At 30.8% G+C, this 21,137-nt stretch overlaps 1 protein-coding gene across 2 annotated transcripts; it reads right to left on the bottom strand.

Moving 5' to 3' along the window:
- Nucleotides 1-277: 277 nt before the first annotated feature.
- On the bottom strand, nt 278-2,152 carry LOC149899301 (uncharacterized). Of its 2 annotated transcripts, none has more exons than XM_090114347.1 (2): nt 491-2,055; nt 278-414 (listed from the first exon to the last, which is right to left on the bottom strand). In XM_090114347.1, exons 1-2 carry the CDS (start codon nt 1,878-1,880, stop codon nt 407-409), a joined length of 1,398 nt encoding a protein of 465 aa, XP_089970473.1. In that variant the 5' UTR covers nt 1,881-2,055; the 3' UTR covers nt 278-406. The 2 variants fall into 2 exon arrangements, with proteins under 2 accessions (XP_089970473.1, XP_089970474.1); XM_090114348.1 differs by lacking the exon at nt 278-414 and having other exon boundaries at nt 815-996; nt 1,424-2,152.
- Nucleotides 2,153-21,137: the final 18,985 nt, after the last annotated feature.

The following is a 21,137-nucleotide window of genomic DNA, read 5'->3' on the forward strand; positions in this document are numbered from 1 at the left end:
AGAAATCCCTCCTTCTTTCCTCTTTTATTTGCATTAAGTATACATTCCACGCAATTATCAATGTTTGTTTTAATCTTTTCCTTTAAATTCTCTATATAATAATTTCTATTTATTAATTCCTCAGTTTTAACACAACCAAAATGTCCGTTTTCATGATGTTTTCTTATAATTTCATTTTGCATCTTCTTAGGTACAACCATTAATTTATTTCCATCCTTAATCTTCCATAACATTCCATTTTCTTGTGGTGTTACAAATGATGTATACTTCTGACTATTAATATGAACATTCACATGTAAAAATCCATTTTTTAAATCAAGCGAGGTAAACATTTTAGCATAAGTTAATCTGTCTAATTGATCTTCAATGAGTGGTAGTGGATATCTTTCTTTAATAATTTTCTTATTCAATTTCCTGTAATCAACGCACAATCTATAGTTTTCATTCTTCTTTTTTGCAAGCACAATTGGACTAGCATAATCAGACTTACTTGTTTTTATTATTCCTTCATCAAGCCATTCTTTAATCTGTTTGTCAACAATGTTAAGCTCCAAAGGTGACAATCGTCGTGGATTCTGATAAACTGGTACATCATCGGTTAATAATATTTTAAGTTTTACATTTGATTCTTTAGTACATCTTTTGGGGTTATATTCTTTTATAATATTCTGTATTTTATTCTTATATTCTTTGTTTTCAATATTTGTGATATCTTCATTTTCATTCTCTAGCATTGTAAGGTGTAATATTCTTGTTGCAGTGATAGTTCCAGCCTTAAAATTGATTTCTACTTCTTTCAGTACAGGATTTCCTAATATAATGTTGACAGGGATAGCGCCATCATCAACAACATAAAATAAAGTTTCAAAATAACAATCATCAATTTCAATTTTTGCTGTGAAAGATCCTTTTGTATAAATTTCCTTTTCAGCTATTCCAGTTAAAGTTTCTGTGGTTCCTGAACTATAAGATAACAATTTTTCACCTTGAATCTTCCTAAAATAAGACATAATTATTAAATTAGCATCGCTTCCGGTATCAATCAGGGCTTCTACATCAATATTGTTTATTTTCAGCTTCTTAAAAGGTCTCACATCAATATTATTCTTAGTTGACATAATTTCCAAACTCTTCTTTATACTTTTAGAACATTCAGTTGATTTATGGCCAAACAAGTTGCATTTAAAACATTTAATGCCTTTAGTACAATTAGGCGACTCATGATCTAAATCTCCACAATTGAAACATCTCTTTACTCTTAATGTTTTTTGAATTTTCATGCCAATGGACTTTGATACTGAATTACTTTGAATCTTATTAGGTGAATAATATGATTTTTTCTTAATTTCTGAATAAATGTCTAACTTCTTTCTGAATTCTTTAATATTACAAGCGCCATATAAAATATTTTTGTTGGACTCACTATCTTTAATACCGTCGATGACATATTCCATCAGGGCTTCATCTTCAACATTCCCAAGTACTGCAAGTTCCTTCATATGTAAAAAATATTGCTGATGAGTCTCATTCATCTTCATCCGGCGTGTTGAAAGTCTCTTGTGAACAGTTGCACTGTTCAACTTCTTACCAAATTCCTCGCGGAGCTCAGACTTAAGTGTATCCCACGTGGTGATCCCACTTAGTGAACGTAAAAATAGCTTGGCGGTCCCCGTGAGGAGCCGCTTCGAAAATATGAGTTTTTCTAATTCGCCCCATTGCATTAGAGAGGAAACGTCTTCAAATTCTTTTATGAAAGTTTCGACGCCATAAGCATCATCACCCGAAAATGGCGTCATTGATTTTTCTAAATCAGTAAAGGAAATACGCGGCGATGGTTCGCCATAATCATCATCGTCCTTTAATAGTCGTTTCGGCGGCATGTTGAATAATGTAAATAATAAGTTTTATATAGTCTTCAAGTCGTAATCGTTTAATCATAAGCTTCTTTAAATCTTAGTCTTCTTAGTTCATAATTCGTAAAGTCTTAATCTGGTTTAATCACCGCAATCATAATCTTCCATTTATTTTTCTTTATTCCACCATCCCGGACGAGCCCCCAAATTATGTGGGGATGGTGTAAATAAAAACGCCAAATTAGCCCAATCTGTTTATTTCCCAGACACCGAACAAAAATACATTTTTAACAATCCTCCATTTCCACACATTTCTTTTCGTACCGAGCCACCAAGTCAAGTCATAGATAAACATCAATCTACAGACAACATATCCACAGAGTAAATAATAGAAAAACACAGACTAAAAATAAAGCTAATTATGAAATACATCTTAATATTTTATCCTATTCCCACATATATAAATAGTTTACCAGCATATAATTATCTGGAGAAGAAACTCAAATGACGAGTTCATGCTTCTTAATGAAGTTTTAATTCAGATGCCGATTCTATTCAAATTCCTACATAAATAATTATGATACCTCTTTAACTTTATATTCTCTGTAATTCTTGGTTACACAACATCAGATATCCTTTATCGAAAACTACATACACAAAAAGGTTATCCCACCAAAAACATTTTCATGTAAAATGTTGCCAAGACGAGCCCATATGACTCGCACTGTCAAAAAGTTATCAGATATCATGTAGAGCCAAGCTTCTAACACTACACGCCCTAACTCTACAAGGCCTAACTTCACAAACTCTACACCTTAGTCAAAATATGTGGCTTGGCCATTTCGCTACATTCACATCGGCGTAAGGTGAAAAATTAATTCACTGTTCATTACTTTTGTGTTAAACAATAGTTCTTGTAGTAACGAACAAAATTTAATTTATTAGGTTTTAGACAAAGTGGGCGAAGCCGCGGGCGGTAAGCTAGTAATAATATATAATAATCAATACACGCTCCCTCATATAAAATAAGTAGAATTTCTTTATTATTCTACAAGCCTTGGAAAATTCCATACCCCCGCTCAATAGAATCAATATTATTGCAAGAAGCCGTAAAAGTATTGTGTGCTTTTGAAAACGTGATACGACACCATGCGCTTTTCAAATGGTAATAAAAATAAAATTGAATAAAACTGGCCAAGTGCGAGTCGGACTCGCGCACGAAGGGTTCCGTAATATGGGGACCATCCTTAATATTGTAGTTTTTAGTATTTGTAGTTATAGCGGCAACGGAAATATGTACATCATTTGTGATAGTTTCAGCTTTCTAGCTAGCACGGTTTATGAGATACAGCCTGGAGATAGACGGACAACAAAATCTCAGTAATAGGGTCCCGTTTTACCCTTTGGGTACGGAACCCTAAAAATACAGTCTTTGGTTTCAAAATCACATAGACAAAGGTTTTTCTAATGTATCGAGATTTTTCTAGCAACGATTTATTCGTTGTACGTAACGGAATTAGAATTTAATTATCAGGGAGATTTCGGAATTAAGGTTCGAGCGATTTGTACTGTTTTAATTGTTTTGGTACTAGTTTAGCTTCAGAGAAATATCAAGTCTGGTAAATGTGTGTTTGTTTGCTTGCATTAAGATGAATTAAAGATGAGGATAAACTACTTTTTTGTAATCAAATTTAAAAGATAGAAAAAACATAATTATAATATACACAAGCGATATAACATACGCTCCTTACATTTTTTTTTAATTATTAAATAATATACAATTTGAGTTAAGTTGTAATGCGATTAGCACTTTTTGAAATGAAAACTTCTTTAGCGGCGTTGGGTATAAAATCTTAAACTCGCGTCAGGACACGTGACCATCGAAAAAGCGTAAGACGGATGGATATCAAACATGCTCAATGTTAATAATCAAGTTTTCACTTCTGCCGGCACTCCCGGAGTGCAACCCGTCTTTTTTTATATTAGTGCTATCTGCGAACCATGCAAATGTTAAACATTCTATAAAAATATTAGTGAATATTCATAGCTAATTAGTGTTACTTTAAAATTTAAAATTGCACAAAATTTTGCTCCACACTTCTTGATCTCTTGAACAGAAGCGTAATCATACAACAGATAGATCAACTTATACTGGTTTCCTCTTATGCATACCAATGAAAGTATATGTAATAATTCCCATCAGATTAATGCAGGTTGTGGTTTTGATTCATCAGTATTTGTACGGATAAATACCAATTAATCAACATCATTGTCATAAATACTAAATAGAGAATGAAAATAACTGGAAACCGAGTTGACCTTTATATGATTGTGTGAAAATTCACTGTAAATATTGCAGTAGCTGATATTTTATATTTTGTTTTGCTAGGAAATTTAATTATCAATTTCCAAGTAAATAACTTCATGATGAAATTAAATTCAAAAGAGCTGTGTAAACAAATTGAGGAATTATATCAATATTTGTGTGTAAATGAGAGGGGAATATTTTTTATAATTTAATTAAGCTATTGCATAGCTTCTATCGCGGGCCTTGAGCGCGGGGACCGAATCGAGAAATTCCGTAACGAAAAAACCTCACGCTCCCCACTCCGACGGGCACGGAGGTGTGGCTTGAAAGCATAGCATGCAATAGCTTTACCGCGGCAGTCCCCGAGTGCCACGCGTCTTTTTTTTTATTTTATATAACATCAATATCCTCTATAACCCATATTTTCATTCAAACTCTTGAGGACGATTTTTGTTTGTCTGTACGTTTTTTTGTGTTTGTTAGTCGATCGTAATTGCTCATATATATTTTTACTTATTTAAATACAATTAATAGCCTAATTACTGACCCTTTAAGTAGTATAGAGTCGAGTAAATTAAAATTAAAAGAACCCATAGAGCGACCTAGAAAGCAATCACATAGTGCATTTAAAGTTATGTAAGTTAAAGCCTTCTAGGAATAAAGCTCATAAGATTGTTCCTTGTAGGGCAAGGATAAGATTTCCTTTGCAATTTTCTTGGCTAGTAATATAAATTATAAATTTTAATTTTTCGCTTACAATATAAGATTTTGTATCAAGTAATGGCATGTAAATAATTGTTCAATATTGAACGAAATCATTTAATGGCGTTGTCCTTAAAACTTTGTTAAATCCTGTGTCAATCTGGACTCTAGAACATAATCTATCTCCCCGCCTAAATTAATTGATATCTGATCATCCGTTGTTGCGTGAAAGACTATCAAGCATTCATACTAATATGAAATATTCAAGAACAGTTTATACTAGATTGTAAATATTTATTTATATAAAAGATATAGGTCCATTGGTGATTTATATAGCGGTTATAGTGGTCCGCCCCGGCTTCGCCCGTGGTACCTGTTTGAACTATCCTATCTCTCAAGTTGGATCGAACTGCACATGGTGTGCGAATTTAATTATAATCGGTTAAGTGGTTAAGAGTCCATTGAGGACAAACATTGTGACACGAGATTTATATATATATTAAGATTTATAAAGTCAAATGTCATTACTTTGATCACGAAAAGTTTGACAAGTAACTTAGTCAAGGTTTTTATTAAACGACCAACGATTTAGAATGTCTCTTCTTCCGAGAAAAATTGACGACAAACTTCTTTAAAATTACATAATTTCGACTCAATTATATTTATACGCGGTAAAGTTACTTTATGTTTTCCATATTACAAGGTTTTTTTAAATGATAAATCTATAAATATATGCTGTATTTCTTAATTTATTATTGAAATTAGTGTGTAGGCACAGATAATATAATACTAGGTGTAGGTATGTTTATCACTATAATTATTATCCACTCATACTTTTTATTCTATTTATTTTAGTGCAATGACAGTTCTTAACCAACTTTAAAGACTGGTACATATAAACAATAATATTAAACTTTCATATTACACTTTATAGGAATTTGCTGCACAGACAGACGTATTAACTTCCCACGTCAAAAAGTCTGTTAGTCTGTTAATGGATACGCTAAACTACGACGTTATAAAGAAACTTAAGAAGCTTTCCTAAAGCATATTACCTTTTTAGATGGTGCAATAACATCGGCTCATTGTATTCTTTATTCATGGGAAGCAATACTGTGCAGATTAAATCACATACTGTTTGTATTTTCTTGTTTCGCAGAAAACATTATTTTTTAGTATAATATTCTTCTTTATTCTAAATAATGTAATTCTATATGATGAATGTTATGTCAAGATAATGAAAATCTAACTTGTTACTAGTATAAATACTGAATTAATTTTGCTATCTAAACATAGTTTTGGCTTCCAACAAGAGTAGCAAACATAATAGTAAATATTTCTAGAAGATGATTTGCAATTCACGTGCAAATTAATATCTTTAAGTTCTTTAGTAGCTTTACAATTGAGCTGGTGAAGTTAAGGCCTCCGATTTCAATCAATTAATAAATATTGAAGCAGAATATTGCTCTTCTCTCTTAGTACTTTAATGAATTGATAGACATACAGAATAGGGTTGCAGTGTATCTTGAATGTTAATTTATTTATTTAATTCCTAAAGAAAGAAGAAGTAGGAATCTATATAAATAAGTAAATTCTTTTACAGTATACTTCGATTACTGCCACGCTATTTTTGTCACGTTACTATTTAATTACTTTGTAATCTTTATGTTTACAAGAAATAAACAAACGTGTCTTTTATTTTTTACCCGACTACGGCAAAGCAAAAGGAGGGTGTATGTATGTATGTATGTATGTATGTATGTATGTATGTTCATCTGTTCCCTCGTAACTTCTAAACTACTTATCAGAATTCGACAAATGACATATCATTAGAAGCGTCTTAATTGTCCGCTGGTTATAGGCTATATGGGGTTTCACAAAATCTAATGTGGCGCCCTCTAGCGGACAAAACATACAGAGTAAAAAAATAAAGTTAAGATAAATATGCCGTGTTTGGTATCATTTGAAAGCTTTTTACTTGCACATTTTGAATATATATATATTACTAGCATTTGCTTGTGACTTTACCTGTATTCATGGGCTGATTGCATATAATTCACATCTTTTCGTTCATAGCTTCTTTATTAGTTCATCAATTTAACTTTTGTTTTATACTTTTTCAGCGTCGTTTTTTGTCGTAGTTGGGTTTTAGTTGTTTTACTTTTTATCTTGTATACATTCCAGTCTTCATTCGAGTAAATAAATTATTACGGTACAGACATTTCATTCGCGATTAGCCTAAAAAGCGTATCTCAGAAATTGTATTTTCACTTAGTATTTTAGCGGAGTCCTGATAAAAATTCCTGAAATTCCGCCATTTTGATTGTCAAATTATACAAAAGGAAGGCTTCAGACATTGAACCATTTATACTTGGCTCGGACGGTGATGTGTGGAGTTATTTCATTAAGTTGACAAAATGCCGGCTATTACCGAAAAGAGGCTATTTAGGACCGTCAGATTATTACACGGGTTCTGTAGGATTGCTTCTAATTGAGTTCTAACGAGTCGTGTGTAGTGGACTGAATTATACAGTAGCGTCCTGCATTTGATTATTAATGTTTGTTGATTTTGACTGATTAAATTATATTTCTCTACTAGCTGTGCCCTGCGCTTTTACCCGCATTGCTCCGCTCCTGTTGGTCTTAACTTGATGATATAATATAGCCTATATAGCCTTTCTTGATAAATGGGCTATCTAACACCGAAATAATTTTTCAAATCGGACCAGTAGTTCCTGAGATTAAAGCGTTCAAACAAACAAACTCTTCAGCTTTATAATATTAGTATAGATTTAACTGTGAACGTTGAAATTATTCTTTTTTGTATAGCATTCATTTTTATCATAATATGTTATTTAGCAATGGTTTTGGATGGATGTACTTTTTCTTTATTAGTGTACCTATCTATTATGATTCTCGTAACTTGTATTACAAAATAATTCCAGTTAAATAAATCCTGGAAAATTTCTTTTGTTTTAATGAATGTTGATTATTGTTTTAATAAATATTCATATTTTATTTCGAGTGCGAAATTCTCATTAATTTGTTGAATACGTTTATTTATTATAACGCTGTAATAATGAATTTTAACTTTTAAGAGAAACAAAATAATGAATACCATAATACTCGTAAAATATTTTGCGAATGTTTTTATAAATATTGTTTGTTTTACTGAGTGTAAAAATCGTATAATATTATGGTGTTTTTATAAAGGGGGGGGTAATATTCATTAGTTTAACTAACCGTCTTTTATTTCTCCGTCTAAACGGAGGTTTAAATATTGTATAACAGACACTAAGAGCTTTCTCAATTTGCTAGTAATGTCCCTAATAGCTAGATTTTTGATAAATTTTCATATCTCATTTATAATTTTAACTTTCAGATAAACTAATCAGAACTTATCCGGAAGTTGTGAAACCGGCCATTAATATTTTTTCTGGCATTCATTACTTCATCAAAATAAAATGTAGGTACGATAACTTCTTATAACAGTGCATTTACATCACACGAATATAGCTAGAGCAAGATCATTATTTCGTGATTTTTTGGTGTAAAAGAAAACTCATATTGTGTTATTCAGTATTAGAACATTGCATGGAATCTTTTCGAACGCACTAAGAGCAAACTCAAACTCAAACATCCATTTATTCAATTAGATTACTATTTAGTAGCACTTTCGAATCGTCATTACATAGTATTTTTAACATTTACCACCGATTCGGAAAGCAGTATCTATGGAGAAGAATCGGCAAGAAACTCCATAGTTGCTCTTTTAAATAATGTCAATAAATTTACATAATATGTAACTTATATCTACCTAACTACATAATATGCCAAAGAACTGTCCTGTGGTGTTTACGCGACAACCCTCCATGGGTCTTTATCGTCCATATATTCCTGAATACTGTAGTACGCTCTCTGAACTAGTACATTTTTTATGTAAGTTTTAAATTTAGAACTACTAAACTCTTTAATATTGTGAGGAATTCTATTGTATAAGCGTATACCTTGACCCATAAATGAATTTTTAACTTGAAAGAATGCTCTAAGACTGTTTAGACTAAAATAATTTGACATAGTGGGGTTAGATTGAGCAGTCGCTCGTTTGATGTAAACGCACCGTAATTATATTTTGATTTTTGTAGAGAAACGTATCTATTTGTTGAAGTGAAACTTCTTTTACTTGGTTGGAAAAAAATTTAGTGTAACATTTTTTCGTTACGCGTGACATTTTTCCGTTACGCGCCATCTTGTTTTCATCCCTACCACGTGTGATTGACGTATTTCTGTAAAGTTGCATATAGTAAATTATTTTTTGAAAAATAAGGTCATAAAGAAGTTTCACTTCTTACGTGTGTACACTAAGTACACGCACACATTTATTTTCAATAATATGTAATGATATTAAATTAATCTTGATTTGCATTTTTAATTCCCCCTAGTTTAAATAAAACAAGAAAAAAGAAACAAGAAGAGAAAAGAAGACCTAAGAAGAGCTAAGCGGAGTAAAGAAGAGTGCTTAGCTCCTGAGGTTATGCAGGCGAAGGAATATGTGCATTCCACCGGTACTCTCTCGCCTCCATGACCTGAGGAACTGAGTTGATTCTACGAAGACCTAGATTTATTTAGAATTAATATAAAATATAATTACAATTAAATTCATTTATGCATACAATTTAGCGTGTAAGACCATTGTGAATTGAGATATAAAGGTTTTCTTATTCAATATTTTAACTTATGGGGATGTGTTTTGCTTAAGATAGTTTATGATAAGACCTCGCATATATAAATACAACCATATCTTTTTAAACATTGATTCACTTTGAAATTAAAGACTTTTTTACCGATTTCTATTTCAAATGCGATTTATTCATTGTATTATTTGACCCGACGTTTCAACAATTTATAGTGAGAGTGGTCACGTACAGATATTAGAACTGCTTAAAAGTATTTAATTTCTTAATGTTTAATACTAGCATAGAAACAAACAGAAGTTAATACTACATTGATTTTTAATGTATAATTGTAGAATATATATTTTAAATTGTTAATTGAACGCTAAAAGAATATGTATATGAATTTAATCTCAATGAAGAGAAAACAAGCGAAAGCTTTTTAAAATAATTTATTCCAATAAGTAGTCTGTGAAGTGAATGTCTTATTGTAAAGTAAAAAGTAGACGAGTTTAACGAACCATAAATTGGATCGGATTCAAACTAAAACAGTTAATCATATAACTTTTGTAAATAGCTTTTAAATGGACATAGACGAATTTAATTACATTGTAAAAATAAGTATTAGGAGCCATGTATTAAATTTTTACGAGCATATTATTTAATTGTACGCTATATTTTTGTAATAAATACGTTTTTTTGCCTTATAAATTTGTATATAGGTACCATGTTGTGTAACATTTTGTACCTATATTTTTATAATACGTATTTTTTGTGTTGTAAATTTGTACGTAGGAACTATGTTTTGTAACAAACATGAATATTGATGATAAATTAATATTTTGTAATACAAGTTATGGAGAGAGAGTGTGAAATCCCGCGTCCCCTAGTGGGCAGATGCATTATCCATACATCTGTTTCACTGATCGATTTTCTTCAGGGACAAGTAGGTGTCATCTAAACAACACAATATGCAAAAGATACTTGATCTTACATAAGCGTAAGCCCTTAACATTTATATTAAACACAGACACGAACATCATAAGCACAGTAATGTGACAAAAATAGCTGGTATTATATCGCTCGGAAATACAATTGTTAATAAAGACGAAGATGGCCGAATCACAGTCAGGGCTTGGTCGTAAAATAGTTGGGGAGGTCGTAAAGCCTGGCCTGTGGGCTGAGTTACGCGCTCAAGTGGTTACTTGAGAGTATGAACAGTGATATCGGGATGTATATTGGTGTTCATCTTGTAGTTGGACCTAAAATTCGGCCATCTTGGTTGTCAAAAGGGTGATCTAGTAAAAATGTGGTGGGTGTTAACCGGCAGAAAACAGATCTGAGTAAGGGTTAAAATTTTTATAACAAGATGAGAAAGATACTTATAGAATAATATATTATTTTATATCAGTTTACAGTATTCGTTACAGTTTCTAGATATCTAATAGATACAATGTAAGTTGTATGAAGAATTATTTGAATACAAGCTACGTAGAGAGAGGATTATATATTTTGAGATGAATTTACCATTTAAGATAATAGTAGTAAGAATTAAGCTATATTACTGTGAGTTTTGCTCTAAATATAACTTGGAAATAGCTTAACTTTATCAACTGAGACCAGTTTAACTAAACCAATTTTAATATTATTCGAAGTCTGTCGCTTTGACAAAACATGACTATCTTATACAGATTTTGTACAAAATTTCAGCTGTATTCGAATGTAAATGCTCGATCTAGTAAATTAACAAAGAAATTATAAATACTTTATAATAGCAATGACTTCCAATAATCGTATAAAATTCCCAAAATACCGTATTTCAGCAATTAAGCCAATAACAGTTGTTACATCTACATATATTAAGGCAGAAATAACATAAAATACACCCGGAATCGAAAAGCTCTACGCCAAGAATCGTAAGAGCTTTTGGTTTGCGCCAATTTTTTACACTCAGAGACGTTTTAAGTATAAAGTATAGGGTATTGTTCGTATCATTTTATTGGTTTTTTTCTTCATGTCGCAATCGGTATTGAATTTTTAATGTTCCCGGTAACTGCCCGTATTTCACGACGAAAATATGAAACGCATTTCTGTACAAATATTTGATGTTTGCCGCTTTAAAACCATAATATTGGTTTTGGTTGCTCGAAATTCGTCCTTTTTCGTTTTTTTGGGACAAATCTATATTTAATGCTCGTTCGAAGCTTAAGATCAGAGTAGTAATAATAATTTTAATATGTTAAACAGATGAAATAAATAAATTGAAAATAGCATTTTTTTGCATCTTGCAACATAGAAGCTTATAAAAAGTTAAATTATTATTTTTGAAATTCTCTTTCCGATTCTGTCAGAGCCTAAAATTAAAACTAGCAGTTTGTTCTTTGAAAATTTTCTTTTATCGGCTTATAAAACTAAGAAACTGACGTAAAGAGATAAATATTCTTCGCAATCACACAACGCTATCGTGTTTCAGACGAAAACAAAACTTTTACCTTCTAAACTGATCAAATGTACCTTTCTCGTAATTCATAAATAATATTGGGTACACAATATACATGAATACTCAGACACAAGAAAAACACAATAGACATAACTCAATATTTTTTTTGTAGGGGATTGAACCTTTTTACTTTAGCATAATATTTTGATCCTTAATTCACGCTTAAGGTTAAATATTTATTTCATTTACCAGTAAAACTTAAGTTCATCTATACTAATGATACGAAAAGAAAGATAGGTATGATTTTATGTTTGTCTGTTTTAACGAATTAACTCAAACTACTAGATCGCTTAAAAAGAAAAATTTACACTAAAGCTTTCTTTACCGAGTAAATAAGGCTATTAACCTTTGTTAACACGAGCAAAGCAGGGATAAGTGGCTAGTCACATATTAAATTTCCTATCCATCATAATAATACGATTATTAATCCCCAAGAGAATTGCGTCAATATTACATAATCACTCAAATACAAAAGCAGCTATACCAAGATCGATGAGTTTTGTCCCCGGGGACAGACTGAATCAAGTCATTCCCATTAGCTAACTAGGCCTAGAATCAAAGCATAATAGTTTCTCAAGGGGGAGTATTATTTCTATTTTTAGATTTCATTAGATTTAAGACCTGAGTTTGTAATTACTTAAAAATATGTAAACACCACATAATTGTATAATTTTCATCTTTCGTGAATTGAATAATGCACAAGTTATTTCATTTTTTACTTTACCTTGATAACCGTAACATATTATGCAGATATGTATACGCGCAATACGAATTTGTATAACTTCTTCTCTACTATAGATCTTTTAAATATTTATTTGACTGCAGTTAATACATAAACATTCTAACCTTTAAACATTCCAATATTTTATAAGGAACTTCCCTTCCCTTCCCTTCTTTTAATATCCCTCTGACCGAAGCAAGCAATCTTAACTCCCCATACAATATACTCAAAAAGCCATTTACGATAAAACGCAACAATGTGAAAGCTCAAAGCCAAAAATACATCTGTGTAGTGCGATTTCTAAAGTTAAATTTTTAAAAAGCTGCGCACGAAACCTCATTTTCAACTTTTAAAGCGCTTAGCTCTCATTGTATTCGAAAAGTTCAGATTAACTTTGGCGTGCTGCCACATGCTCATTTAAACATTACAACTATTTGAATCTCACTTTTATCACTGTTTTACTATTGTTTTGTTATTGCTGTGTATAAAGTTTTGTATGTCTCTGTTAATTATTTTCATTAGGTCTTACAGTAGACGTAGCTCGAATGAAGAAAAGGTGAATTCTAGTTTTTAAGTAACTGAATTGAGACCTTATAATGTTATGATGATAAGCTATCCCAAATCATAACGAAGAAGAATTGTTAGGGTAGATTGAAATAAAAATATATTATGTAAGATTGCACGATAATTACATGAATTAATTATGTTTAAGGTTCCAATTAAAACATCATCTAAAAATGTTTCTATGTTACATTATAATATGTGAATCTATTACAATGATTCGATAAAGTTTATTTTTATAAAAAAATACATTGCATTGAGCATGGTCTTAACCAAGTAAATGTGTAATTTTATATACTTAGGTACCCCAATTGTGAAAAGACGAGTGTCTTTTTCAACGACAAATTCACCGGAATCACAAGCATATTCTACATTCACTTGTCTTATTAAGGCTATCGAATGCTCGTATTGAATGCGGTTGAATAGTACTTACTTATTTTCAAAAAGTTCTAGAGCATTCTTTGCAATCCGATTGGCCGAGTGGTCTTATGTTAGAGGCAGTATTATCTTCAATATTCTACGTCGAACAGACGTCTAGTTAGGCTGTTTAGATCCGATGTTTTAACTATGTATATGGTATGCCTTTAAGTTTGAAGCGTTTTGTATAGAGTTTGAAATTTAGTTCCTTAAATATTTTTTTAGTTAATTATTGAAAAGGAGAAATGATGTTTGTATAAGGTATATACGTACATTATTACTTCGTTTCTACTTACAATAATAATTAATATTCGTTTTAACATTGTAGATCGCAATCTGTATTAGCACACCCTATACTCTACTAAATTATTATTCGTTCTTTGATCTTTCTGACAATCGATAGCAAAACACTTGCATTGTTCCAAAATCGGTACAAAATATTCAAAATTTACAAAAAACAAATCACAGACTTTAAATGATATTCATTTGAAGTTTTCCATCACTTTTCCGTTAGTGAATATATTATTCTCTTTGGTGACAATAACAAAGGTATATTTTATGAAAGTATTCCAGCTAATGGAGTCCTGTAGGATTTGAAACTCATAACTGTTCTTTGAAATTCTAATATCGTTAATGTAGCTTTCGGGAAACGCGACTTAAAAATGGGGTAAAAGCAAACCAGGCAAGGCTTATACCGAGTATCATGGTATCATGGTTCTGTTTAGCTTATGTTTTAGTAAAATTGATAAATAATGTACGAAAATATACGTTAGGTATTGAATAGAGTGTTAGAGTCTTTTTTTATTGTAGATAGGGAAGCACTTGACCACAATCTCGCCTGATGTTAAGCTGAGATGTGGTCTAAGATGGAACGCGCTTCCCTATAGAAGGTACCTGTTCACTCTAGGTCTTTTAATTAAATTGACAATTAATAATGAAGGTACCTAAATATTAGTAAGAAACTGTTGAATAGAGTGTTAGAGGCAGTGGGTTCAATCCGTAACACTAAAAATTTTTGTATTGTATTCAATGTAGCATTTTGAGGAATTATTTTACCATTAATATGATATATTTTCATGATAATAGAATTACTATTAACGTTATACGAATACAATTAATATAAATGAGTATGAAAATTATTACGTAGCTAGCTCCGCGGTTTCACCCGCGTGGAGCCGCTTCTGTTTGTCTTAGCGTGATGATAGCCTATAGCCTTCCTCGATAAATGGGCTATCTAACATCGAAAGATTTTTTCAAATTGGATCAGTAGTTCCTGAGATTAGCGCGTACAAACAAATAAACAAACAAACTCTTCAGCTTTATAATATAAGTATAGATTTATATTTAGTTGTTCTTTTAATATCTATAGTAACTACTAACTACCTCAAGGGAGTAGTTAGTGATTGGGATTTTCCATCCGAATATATTAAAGCAGTAAATTATCAGTGTCGAGCCTTTGGGGATATTTATTCTTTGTGTGTGACATGCCCAATTATCTACCATACCTATTAAAAGGAAAAAAATATAAATTATTTGTCACCGTATTATGTGAAGTCATTACCAGGGAATTATAATATTGAAAAGGGTATTTATCTCTATTAATAAACCTCAAGAGTATGTTTGTAAAAATAGCACATTAAATTATTGTGTTTCTTTTTACTTTCTAAAAAAAGAAGAAAAGTATAAATTGTTTGTCGCCGTATTATTCGAAGTCATTACCAGGGAATTATAATATCGACAAGCAAGGAGCAAGCTTTTACTTTTTATAAAAAGATACAAGTCAATAACTGCGTTAAAAACAACCGACTTCAAACTTGCACTTGCAACATTTACAAATACAGACAAAAATGCTCATAAAATAAAAACTACTGGGCCTATCCGAATAAAATTTTTATGGGACCAATTCGACACCATCCCGCATCGAACAAAAAAAGAATCACGTAAATCGGTTCAGAAACCACGGAGTAATCGGTGTACATACATAAAAATACTTTTTTTTGAAGTCGGTTAAAAAGGATATTTTTATTAATAAACCTCAAGAATAAGTTTGTAAAAATAGCACATTGAATTATTGTGTCTTTTTTACTTGGTACGGTCGTAAGCTTGTATTCAAGGTGAAAAAATTGAATAGAATTGAATAGGTAACTCTATTCTGAAGTAATTAATTGCCTACTTGTTCATACTTATAGAAAATATTACAACTAATATGATGGAAATTATTGGTAATACATTTAACGATTTTTCAATGCTTGGATAAAACTTATCCGTCCAATAAAGTATTACACGATAATATTAATATGTCACGTAAACTGTCAAATACGGGCAATTAGAATACGTTTTTAAAATGGTAGTTTTATACATTATTCGACGAATAAGTTTTATCCAAGCATTGATAAATCGGCCCTAAAAGTACAAAATACATTTTCCCGTATTTAATATTGACAGACGCGGGATTCTTACCTATGGATAAGAAGATATAGTGTAGTATGTACACTATACTTTTAAATTGGTTTAAAGTTTCTTCCATCTAGATTCTAGACTGATGAAACTGTCCATGAACCATTAATGGTTTCCTAGAAGGGATTAATTTGACGATAGATAGATTGTTAAGGCAGCAATACAAACCATACTTTTCTATGTCCTACTAATATTTTAAATGCGAAAGTTTGTGAAGATGTATGTGTACATGACAGTATGTATGTTTGTTACTCTTTCACGCAAATACTACTGAACCGATTACAATGAAATTTAGCACACATATAGAGGGTAACTTGGATTATAGGATAGGTTTTATCCCGGAAATTCCACAGGTACGGGAACTATGCGGGTTTTTCTTTAAAAACGCGAGCGAAGCTGCGGGCGGAAAGCTATTACAAAATAATTTTACGTTCCTTTAGGTCTATCCGAGATTTATAAAATAAATTAATACCTACAACTTATGATTGGATTTTCTACGTTTTTCTCATCTTACAAGGCGCTAATAAAATTGTATCTACATTATAAAAAAGATAAACTCGTAAAACGGAATACCGTTATAAGATTTGCATTCGCCTTAGCTACGGAACCCAATTGCCTTCGCGCCCAAGGCCTGATTTTAATAAATTACATTTATTAGCGCTTTCCTCGCAAATTTCGATTGAATTGAATATTGATGGTCATTTTGAACCTCTTTAAATGTTTAATCTAAGATTTATTTTAATATGTCTCTTGTTAGATAAGTCAGTGTAAAGACGGGATTTTATTAATGTTAATTGGTGAATATTTATGAGACTTTAGTGAGTAATTATACGATTTTTATTAATTTTTAACATAACTTTACTATTAAATTTTTGTTAGTTACTAGAGCATGATAGCTTTTGCTTCAAAATATTTTTAACTCAATTTCATGTGTCATGTGATCACTTAAAATATATTATTAGGTAAGTACTACATATTTCTCTGTTAACGTGTATTATAATTATACTAATTTTATAAAGCTGAAGAGTTTGTTTGTTTGTTTGAACACGCTAATCTCAGGAACTTCTGGTCCGATTAGATAGCCCATTTATCGAGGAAAACTATATTATATCATCACGCTAAGACAAACAGGGGCGGAGCAATGCGGGTAAAATCGCGAGGCCCAGCTAGTATATAATATACTTCTCAACCTTAATAATAAATCCTTCAAAACTTGATATTAACATATCACAGTTGAATTATTCATCGATTTAAGTCAGTCATTATACCCAATAGGAAAGCTTACTTGAAATAAATGCGCCATTTTGTTGACCCAAAAAATGTTTTCCACCCTTTGTTGTATTAAGAAGTCCAATGAGTACGTGCTTTGCTTGTTCTTGTATAAATAATGAATATATTATCCTTGTTCTTATGCAAATATCGGCTTTTAGGACTATTTATTACATATAAAGAGAGGTAATCCGTTTGCCTTCAAAATCTAAATAAGAAATTGTATTTAAAACTAGATAATGTGAGAACTTTTTCAGATTTTCCCTTTCTCGTGCGTACCAGTAAGGAATGGAACAATCGTCCGGCCTCCATGTTTCCCGATATTTATAATCTGGACTTATTTAATAGAAAAGTGAATATGCTTAGGGATTTTCAATTTTAAGCCCTTGTCTAATAAAGCTCACAAATAAACGCTAAAAAACACACGCTAAAGCTCAAAAACACACATTTTAAATACCTATTGTTTCGTTATAAAAACTCTATTTTTGAATTTGTATTTCATAACTACTAAATAATATCACTAGCACAGATTATGTGTCAGTATTATTTAGTACTAGCTTACCGCTCGCGGCTTCGCCCCCGCTTTGTCTAAAACCTAATAAATTATATACAAAAACCTTCCTCTTGAAATCTCAATCTATTAAAAAAAAACCGCATCAAAATCCGTTACGTAGTCATTATTTAGTAGTTATGAAATGCCAAGTGTGTGCGTTACAAATGTATGATACAATTTTAACAAAAATTTATCTTTTCCATTAAAAATATAGGTATATTAAATATGAATATTCTAGCTCTTGAAAGATAGCGTCTAGCGTCCTTTTACATTTAAATTGAAAGAGTGGATGAAATTCGATTACTAAGGTTTCTAGTTGGCTAGAACGTCGATAGTTTAAAAGATACGGGCTTCAATCTGTTCTAGATAGCCTTTTTACTATCATTCTATAGTTTCAAAAAAAATGTGCTAATTGAGTTGTAAATTTAAGCTCTAGTAAGTGTAATTCTGGAATCTTCTTAATTATTTTACATTTTGAATAATAAGAATTTGGATCTTGGACTTAATTTTTATGCTATAAGTATAATTCTAAATACTTATGTTTTCATTACTTCATAAATGTTAATTTACAAGTTTTTATAATAATGTACTTACACAATAATCTTAAATTAAATATTAATGAAAGCACTTTATTGTATTCATCGACATAAGTAATATCTTTTGATATAGAGTATATACACATACAAACAAAATATAGACTGTTATATTATGTTACGTATATGTATGAAAACTTAGTTCTTTTTTCCATACATGCTAATATTTAAAGAAAAGCCTATGAGTAATATAACAATCAAACAATGCATCGGAACGGATTGCATCTATCATATAAATCTATATTTCAAATTCATATTATCATTATTCAATAAAAGACCTTGAAAGTTCTATTCCCTTGCGAATTAATCAAGTTCCGCAGAAATCAATTTAGGCTGTTCAAAGAACGTCGGTTCCATATAAAATATCCATATAAAAGAGAGAGAAGCTCAAAAAGTGTAGATACACTATAGGTTTTGTTGTTCTGTGTTTTTGTTTTTGTCAACCCGTCAAAAGAGTGTACAGTGCCACAAACTTATCTGACCCGGTGGCAAAAACTGGAACTACGTGCCGCCATTTTGAAATGTCACATTTTCACAGACTTTTCATACGAAATATTTTGTTTATATAAAAAGAAAGCGACATCAGTGACACCGTCACCGGGTCAGATAAGTTTGTGGCACTATACACGACTTTTTAGAAAAATATGGGACGCTTCTAGTGATAGCCCTCATGTATTTGTCTAACTACATTGAACAATTTTTAAATTATAAATAGTTTTTATATAATTTTTGTATAAATGTTGTATGAAGCAGGTAGGTACATGAAAAAATAAAAAATATTAAACTCCTTTTATATTAAAAAATATATATATAGTTTTGCTCTTACAATAACTTATCATAAGAACTTGTAACTTCGTATAAGATTATATTATAATTAATAAATACGCTTCAATATTTCATATTTATTAAGTAAATACCTAAATTAAATTTTACTGCGATAGATTAAGAAATTCCTACAAACACTAATAAAAAATAAGTGTAAAAATTTTATCAGAAAAGCGTTTCCGATAAAAAATGATAACAATAAATTATTGAGAAGTGAGTCTCTTTATCGATTAGAGAAGTTAATTTTCAAGGAAGTATACTTGAATGTCGTAAAACAATGCAATTACGTTTAAAGTACCCACAATATATTGCTCTTATTACCTTTGGTCTAAGTTATAAGAATACAAATATTTTAGAATTTTTCTTTACGTTAATGTGTTTTTATTAAACCTGTCGAGTTGATGATATTTAATTTAAGTCTTACTAGCGGTCCGCCCCGGCTTCGCCCGTGGTACATATTTCGCAATAAAAGGTAGCCTATGTCCTTTCTTGGGTATCAAAATATCTCCATACCAAATTTCATGCAAATTGGTTCAGTAGTTTAGGCGTGATTGAGTAACAGACAGACAGAGTTACTTTCGCATTTATAATATTAGTATGGATAATTTTACTGTCAAATACTAATTAATATTTTTTTGTTTATAAATATTACATTTTAACTGACTATTAATATATTTATTGAACAAAAAATTAATCTAAACAATTGTGATAATAAGCAGATCTTATTATTTAAACTTGTTTTCAACTGTCTCTTAAAAGCTGCATTAATGTTTTCTTCTAGAAAGAGAACAATTTTAAATTTCTTCCGGGAATAGAATCTAGGACATTCTGTTCTAAATATATTCTTACGGAAACTCTTAATACTCGCTAAAATAAACCTCGCTAACTTTCTTGACACAGACACCACAATAAAGTTCAGTTTTATAGATATCGTCCGTTCACATTTTACGACACGACCTGCCCCCCTAGTCAAGTGGCTTTCTGTTAGCGTAGCGTTCAATAGAATAGACTACGAATGTATGAGATTGACGTAAGCTGTAGATACGTTTATCTACAGCCTACGTCAATCTCATACATTCGTATTCTATTCTATTGAACGCTACGCTAACAGAAAGCCACTTGACTAGGGGGGCTGTTCAACTATATTCAGTTATATAGTCACATATTGTTAAATTAATAATCGTGGTCTTGGGTTTATTTAAGTGTTTATTTTTTAAATTATTTTGTTAACTTTATCAGTTAGTAAAAAAATAAAAATAAAAAATAAAATAATATTTATTAGCTACATAGTTCACAATTTGCTCTGCCTTCTGAACTAGGAAATTTTACAATTATACACTAACCTTAGTTAGCGTATAATTGTAAAATTTATAAAATACTCGTAAAATTGAGTACGATTATAAGACAAACAAATCTTATATCTATGGTCATTATGATAATAGAACGATAATGAAAAGTTCAAAACCACTATTAAATTAAATAGGTTATGTTTTTGAAGTGAAAATTCTTTTGGCGAGAGTAAAATTTCAAGGACACGTCATGGCAAGACCGTCACATAAAGGTATCTTTGAATCTTGCCAAAGAAGTTTCACTTCTGACACGTGTGCTCGACACACACGCTCTTTTTTATGTTATCTAGTATGTATAACAAAGTCGAAGCTAAATCGCGTACATTGAATAAATACAGCTTATAACTATAACAAAA

Source organism: Colias eurytheme, chromosome 21, assembly GCF_061535395.1.
Source record: "Colias eurytheme isolate Ceu_HAF_F1 chromosome 21, ilColEury1 Martin Lab GWU primary, whole genome shotgun sequence".
Lineage (NCBI taxonomy): Eukaryota > Metazoa > Arthropoda > Insecta > Lepidoptera > Pieridae > Colias > Colias eurytheme.